This window comes from Bufo gargarizans, chromosome 2 (assembly GCF_014858855.1).
Source record: "Bufo gargarizans isolate SCDJY-AF-19 chromosome 2, ASM1485885v1, whole genome shotgun sequence".
NCBI classification, from domain to species: Eukaryota; Metazoa; Chordata; class Amphibia; order Anura; family Bufonidae; genus Bufo; species Bufo gargarizans.
In genome coordinates this window covers 381569801-381577651 of record NC_058081.1, presented here as the reverse complement: position 1 = coordinate 381577651, position 7851 = coordinate 381569801, and the positions used below count along the sequence as shown (strand labels likewise).

Genomic DNA, 7851 nt, shown 5'->3' with positions numbered 1-7851 from the left:
CTCATTTATCCAGGTCATGGTATATCTGTAAAGAATTAATCAAGGCAACTTGGACGTACTGTAGAAACATCCAGTTGCCTTGATTTATTCTTTACAGATAATTCCCATGGCAGATTTTGCCCCCACACATACATTGTACCAGAATTCTGGCAGCAGCTGCGTGGTTGCAGCTTGCAGGCGGGTCGGTGCATGGACAGCCACCACTTGCTGGTCCGCTTGCTGCTTAACTCCATTCAAGACTGAACAATGCTCATTTCCCATTACGCTGGGTTCAGACCTGAGCGTTCGCGATGGAGTGTTCTGTATGCGCGATTGTACCGGTGTTTGCAATCGCGCATACAGAGACAAGTGAACGCCCATTGTTGCGCGTTCCCGAAAGTCTATGTACGGGAACGCGCGACAAGACGGCCCAAAGAAGCTCATGTACTTCTTGGGGCGTCGGGCGTTTTACAGCGCGATCGTACGCGCTGTAAAACGCCCAGGTGAGAACCATGCCGATAGGGAAGCATTGGTTTCTCCTTGTTGAGCGTTTTACAGCGCGTAGGAACGTGCTGTAAAACGCTCAGGTGTGAACACAGCCTGACTGCTCTGTGTAAACATGTTGCTGACCAAGAAGCAAACTGATTGCATATTTTATATAACACCAAAATATTTTGTAGGCATCGCCTTGCTTTGTGTAAACAGGGGATGTGCTATCGACAAATGACACCTGTTTAGGGATAAGTGACCGTTACCAGACGTCCACATACTGTTCCTGATAAATATTGCCATATGTTAAGGGCACCTGATGACGCTCCATCATCACTCCATAAGGGGAACAAATCTCTGTGTAAATGGACCCTTAGTCCTTAGGGCCCTATGTCAAAACACTTGGGTCATGACTCTTGGCATCCTCACCTATCAGCTGTTTGAAGGAGCGGCAGCAGTGTCTTCTATGTGTACATCAGGTTGTAGGTTGGTTTTCGCTCATGATGCGGTACTTTTCATAGCAGCTGTTTTATGGAGCTTTATTTCATTAATCAGAATGACCCCTTTATCTATTCTTCCTTTCTGAAAAGTTTAGCAAACTGGTCAACAAACTGTCTCAGAATGTGTTACAGGTCTCTCTGCTATCCTAAGACTACTTCTCTGCCACCTTTCAGTATGGATTATCTAATGGATTACATAATGCCCACCAAATATCTTTACCGTCTCTACAAAAACTTTGTTAATAAGTATTTCAGTTTGCTGAAAATAATTGAGTTTGCCAAATCTCTGTGACTGTGGCTCCTAGAAACTGAGCTTGCCTTGTGCTCTAAACCTCAAGGCTGTGGCAGAGATACCTCCTGGGATGCTTGCGTTATGTCCCAGGAAGTCTAAGCTGACATCAACAAAGCTTAACTCATTTGGATCCTTTACAGATTGGAAAGGGGAGGGCTCATTGGCTATCACGCGGCTGACAAGATTCCTGAAGCATGTCCCTTTAAGAGCTGGATGTCTTAGGGAGCCTCTCTACAACATGAGCAAGTTCTCCGCAGACACCGGAGAATAAGCTCTTCTGTGAGAACAGTCCCTGACAGTTCATCACTGTTGGTACAGGATTGGTCACCAGCTTCATGTGCAGCATTAATACAGGCCGCAGGGTCTGTTCATCAGTCTGTGGTGGATACTTGCTTGAGGTAAGACTGTACCTGCTTTATTCATGGCATTAGAGAGAACATAACATTGTACAGAGCCAGCTAATGTCAACTGGTGTTTCGTTTATATGGAAATGGTTGGGGTTCTTCTATGGCGACATGAAGAATGACTCTTCTCAGTTGAAATAGGTATTTACAGTATTTCAGAAATTACTGTGAAATACTGTTACTATCAGTTCTACAGTGTCAGGTAAACTATAATGATCCAGGATGTTCTAGCTGTATTGTTCTGCAGAAGCCTAAGGTGCAATAAGCTAAATGCATCAAAACTCTGTATGGTGGTGTACATGCATTGTGCCACATTTATTTTGTTGTAGCCTACATGCACACGAACGTGGTTTGGTTCCGCATCCGAGATTCATTTTTTGGGGCTCGGGTGTGGACCCATTAACTTCAATGGTGCGGCAAAAGATGTGGACAGCACTCCGTGTCCTGTCCTATTCTTGTCCATTTTGCGGACAAGGATAGGCATTGTTACGATGGATCCGCAAAAAAAGGATGCCATACGGACGGCATCTGTTTTTTTTTTTTGCGGACCGCAAAACACAAATGTTCGTGTGCCACTTTTTGTGGTGTGACCTTCAGGAAAAGGAGTGAATTATCATGCACCAAAACTGCACCAATATTTTGACGTACATTTTTTTTTGCAAAATAAGCCAATAGGTTGATGAACCAATTCTATCATCTTGCTTTACCTACTTTGGGGTATCTTTAGGCCTCATGCACACGACAGTTTTTCTCGGCCTCTGTTCCGTTTTGTTTTGCGGATAGGATGGGGACCCATTCATTTCAATGGGTCAGCAAAAAAATGCTGATAGTTCATTTGTTTGTGTTCCGCGTCCGTTGTCCGTGTTTCCCTTCAGCCAAAAAAATAGTGCATGTCCTACTTTTTTCATATTTGCGGACAAGGATAGGCATTTATTACAAGGGATCTGTGGAAAAAAACGGATCCTCCAAAAAAAAGCATATTCCAGATTTAGGGTATCGTCATATGTAGTAGATACTGCAGATTTTTTGATTTTTCTCCAGATTTTATGAGGGAATTATATAACACAGTATTACAGTATACACAATATTTTACCAAATCACATCCATATTTTCGAGGGAAAAAAAATCTGCATTAGACTTAGGCCTCGTGCACATGACCGTGTTTTTTTTTTAAGGTCCGCAAAAACGGGGTCCGTAGGTCCGTGATCCACAACCTTTTTTTCTTCCGTGGGTCTTCCTTGATTTTTGGAGGATCCACGGACATGAAAAAAAAAGTTGTGCTGTGCAGAGCCAAACGGATCAGTCCTGAATTACAATGCAAGTCAATGGGGACGGATCCGTTTGACGTTGACACAACCTTTTTTTCTTCCGTGGGTCTTCCTTGATTTTTGGAGGATCCACGGACATGAAAAAAAAAGTCGTGCTGTGCGGAGCCAAATGGATCAGTCCTGAATTACAATGCAAGTCAATGGGGACGGATCCGTTTGACGTTGACACAATATGGTGCAATTGCAGACGGATCCGTCCCCATTGACTTTCAATGTAAAGTCAGGAGTCCCTTTTATACCATCGGATCTGAGTTTTCTCCAATCCGATGGTATATTTTAACTTCACCATGGGAACGCCTCTATGTTAGAATATGTATATGAAATTAAGAGGGTCACTCTGTACATAAGGGATCACACAAGGACCATATGACTTGGTTATAGTGAATTAAATTTAATATCTTCACTGCAGAATAACAACAATACAATATAATCCCTAAAATACTAAAATAATAAAATATCTGCACACAAAGTGTTAAAACCACATCAATCAGTAGCACAATCTAAAATATAAAATGCAGTCAAACATGTGTCTTTCATGTATATGACATATATCAATTTATTCCACTGCATATATAGATATATATGTATCACTCCTTTGGGGACCATACGCGTTTCGGGGACCACCCCTTCCTCAGTGGTTATCAGGCCTGTCCCTATACGCAGTTATTGAAAACGAAAAAGGCTGCGCAGCAGCCAAACACTTCCTACGCCAGCAGGGAAATCTAGCAAAAACCCAGATGAATTTTATAGGGGAGTGTATCTTATTTATTTGACAAAAAAATTAAGATAAATCTTACCTCCAGACGTGGGCGACCGCGATGGGGACGAGGTTCTTACCGGAGTTCGCTAATCTTTATGTTGGAAGGTGGGAAGAAGAATATATCCACCCCAACGTTGAGCTCCGGGCGAGCCTCATCCTCTGGCGGCATTTAATTGACGATGTGGTGTTTATTTGGAGGGGTGGTGAACAAACTTTAAATATGCTTTTAGAGGACATTAATAAAAATTAGTTTTATTTGGAATTTACCCCGATTTATAGTTTTAAAGAAGTCAATTTCTTGGACCTCACAATATATGTGGAAAAAAATAAAATTCATAGAAAAACCCATGGATTCCAATAGCTATATATCAAGAACCAGTTGCCACCTCCCCCGGTGGATGGATAACATCCCCAGGAGCCAATTTGTGCGCTTAAGGAGAAACTGTACTGATGTCATAGAGTATGACAGGGAGGCTGAAAAATTACTGAATAAATTTGAGGACAAAGGTTATGAAACGAATATACTAAAAGTGCAGAAGGGGGAAGTTAGGGTGATAGAAAGAGAACAGCTATTGTGGGAATAAAGAAATACCACCTATTATAATTCCATTTAATTCTCAAACACATATGTTTAGGAAAATAGTGGGTAGACACTGGGATATATTGAGGGAAGATACATGGATTGGGGAATTGATACCAGCAGCACCAGCATTTGTGTATAGGAAAGCAGCTAATATTGGAAATATAATTGCACCTACAAAAAAATGTGCAGCAATAATAAACAAGAAACAATTAAAGAATTCACTGACAGGCTTTCATCCTTGCAAAAAATGTGCTGGATGCAGGCAGACACAAAATAAAAAGCGGATACATATAGAAAATAAAAGTGGCACATATAAATGCCAAATAAAAGATCATATATCCTGCAATACAAAAGGGATCATCTATGCTATTGAATGCCCATGTCAAAAGATCTATATAGGTTGTATTAAGAGACCACTGAAGAAGAGAATAAGTGAGCATTTATATAACATAAAAAAGAAAGTAGATGAACACCCGCTATACAGGCATTATAGAGAACAGCATAGAGGTAGGTTTGAAGGCTCTTCATTTTGTGGTGTCAAAATACTTAAGGTGGACATACGTGGAAGAGATTATATTAAATACATGTCAAAAAAGGAAACACAGTGGATTTTTTACATGGACACAATGAAACCGAGGGGGTTAAACAAAGAAATTGAACTGTTTGGGTTTGATTAAACTCACTACAGCAGGGTAGGGGTTAAACAGGTAGGGACCGCAGCTGATAAAAGATAGACATAGAAGGCACCTAAGTGAATCCCTGACGAAGAGCGTCGTAGTGCTAGAAACCCGTTGGATAATCCCTTTTGGTGTCTGAGAGGAACCGTAGCTCTGGTGACGTCACCTGCTCCATTCTGTGAGCGAGAGCGGCCAATGCGAGCTTTGAAAAGAACCTGAACAGAACTTTGCCTATCATCAGTGGAGATCCCTGGAGCCCCCTGAAGAATAATAATAATATTTAAATCACTCCACAAGTGGATTCACTAGCAGCCGCGAGGAGGACCTACTAGGAGAATAAGGTAAAGCCTTCTCTTAGATTTGATATCAAGTAGTATCTCCCTACCGTAGCGTATATAAGTGCAGTAGAGGTGCGCGGTGCTCCTACATTCATTTAGAAGTTGCTTCCTGGATTGACTATTGGCTGATATGTTCTGGAGGGCTCTGCCACCCCCTCTCCAGCACTGGATCGGCCAGGTGTCTCCTGGCAACTCCCTAGAAATGGTGGACCTGGTGGAGCGCTACGAGGCTACTAAGACTGTTACACCGCATCTCAGATGCGGTGACTTGTACCAACAAAACCCACCCGAGTTGTACTCTCTAGAGACCTGGCTCCGATAGTTTGCTGGCCGTGTCAGGAGCCGCCCCATGTGAGAGCTGACTGTCCCCATCAGGTGGAATCCATGGATACAAACTATGGCTACCATCAGTCGCTATATGCCAGGAAGCTGTGTGCAGCAGGTACCCAAAAAACTCTAAACCATGTGTGCCAGGTGGATGTAGGAGACATTCCAGCGGAGGCTGGTGTCCCTAGTAAGGGCTCCAATGGTACGGTCAGCGGAGTATACTGGCCGGAAACTTGGGCTCAAGTGCATCCATGGAGACTTAAAAGACTATACCACCACCCTGGTGTCTCTAACCAAAGGGCTGGATGATGGACTTATAAAGTGGCAGTTGCCCCAAATTTGGACTATTAACTTATTATAGGGAGAGAATTCCCAGGCTTCCCCGCACTGTGGCCTGCTATGAGAGTGACAGATACCCATGAGACAGGGGTAACACTAGCAGAGTGGCTGGCCCAGGGGGAGACAAGAACCCTAGGAACCTGAGACCGAAGGGTCAGCGGCGGTAGGGGTGACCGCTACTTCGGTGGGGGAGACAACCCCGCTAAGTGTGATGGTAGGAGACGTGGAGGACTTACCGCCGGGTCCTGAATTGGCATACCTCAATGTCTCCGGGGATAATTTTAGTACCGGCCAACGTTGGGACCCAACCCTATCCCGCACATGGGAAAATGTGTTAATAGTAGATGGTGACCCACAACTACCTGGAGCAGAGTCAGTGTTTCCCCATTTTGTGGTTCATCAGGATATGTTGTATTGGGTAAACCAACTATGGGGTGTACCTATTGAACAGTTGGTGGTCCCCAAGGCTTATCGCAAGCTTGTGTTAGATCCGCAGTCCCTTGGTACCTCTCCCGATCATCGAGGTACTGTTTGAGCGAATCGCCATGGACCTCGTAGGCCCAGTACCAAAATCTGCTAGAGGACACCAACACATCCTGGTCATCCTAGACTACGCCACTCGGTACCCGGAGGCGGTGCCACTGCAACATTTCTCGGCCAAACTCATAGCTAAGGAGTTAATGGAGATGTTTTGACGAGTACCTAAAGAGGTTCTGACCGACCAAGGGACCACTTTTATGTCCAAGGTGATGAGGGAACTCTGTAAGTTGCTGCACATAAAACAACTACGGATGTCCGTTTACCATCAGCAAACGGACGGTCTGGTAGAACGGTTTAACCAAACATTAAAAATTATGTTGAAACAGGTAGTGTCTAAAGATGGGAAGGACTGGGACCTCCTCATGCCCTATCTCATGTTCTCAGTGCAAGAAGTACCCCAGGCCTCTACTGGGTTCTCGCCCCTTCAAATTGCTATATGGCTGACACCCTCGCGGTGTCTTGGACGTGGCCAAAGAGGCGTGAGAACAACAACCCACTCCACATAAAAGTGTCATTGAGTACGTTACCCAGATGCAAGATCGGGTAGAGACAGTGTTGCCTCCTGTTAGGCAGCATATAATGGCAGCTCAGCGAGCCCAGGGCCTATAATCGGCAGGCTCGGGTCCGGATCTTTAACCCATTATGGACCGGGCTCATTTTCACCTTAAGGACCAGGCCATTTTTTACAAATCTGACCAGTGTCACTTTATGTGTGAATAACTTTAAAACACTTTTACTTATCCAGGCCATTCTGAGAAAGTTTTTTCGTCACATATTGTACTTAATGACACTGGTAAAATGGAGTATTTTTGGGGGATGTAACAAGGCTTAGAAGTTTAGAAGCAAGTCTTGAAATTTTCAAAAACCCTCTTTTTAAGGACCAGTTCAGGTCTGAAGTCACTTTGTGAGGCTTACATAGTAGAAACCACCCAAAAAATGACCCCATTCTAGAAACTGCACCTCTTAAGGTATTCAAAACTGATTGTACAAACGTCGTTAACCCTTTAGGTGTTCCACAAGAGTTAATGGCAAATGGAGATAAGAATTTCGATTTTTTTGGCAAATTTTAAATTTTAATCAATTTTTTTCCAGTAACAAAGCAAGGGTTAACAGCCAATCAAAACCCAATATTTATTGCCCTGATTCTGTAGTTTGCAGAAACACTCCATATGTGGTCGTAAACTACTGTATGGGCACACGGTAGGGCGTAGAGTGAAAGGAGTGCCGTGTGGTTTTTGGAATGCAGATTTTGCTGGACTGGTTTATTTACACCATGTCCCATTTGAAGCCCCCCT

General features: G+C 43.6%; 1 protein-coding gene across 5 annotated transcripts in view; it reads left to right on the top strand.

Annotated features, from left to right (window-relative positions):
- The first annotated feature begins 1512 nt into the window (after positions 1-1512).
- Positions 1513-7851, top strand: part of ACSL6 (acyl-CoA synthetase long chain family member 6) — a 262251-nt gene continuing 255912 nt past the window's right edge. Inside the window, exon 1 of one of the 5 annotated variants that reach the window (XM_044280775.1) lies at positions 1513-1658. In XM_044280775.1, coding sequence (XP_044136710.1) covers positions 1596-1658 — 63 coding nt within the window. In that variant the 5' untranslated portion in view covers positions 1513-1595. The remainder of the gene's footprint in view (positions 1659-7851) is intronic. The other 4 variants (XM_044280774.1, XM_044280776.1, XM_044280773.1 and 1 more) reach the window with 4 other exon arrangements.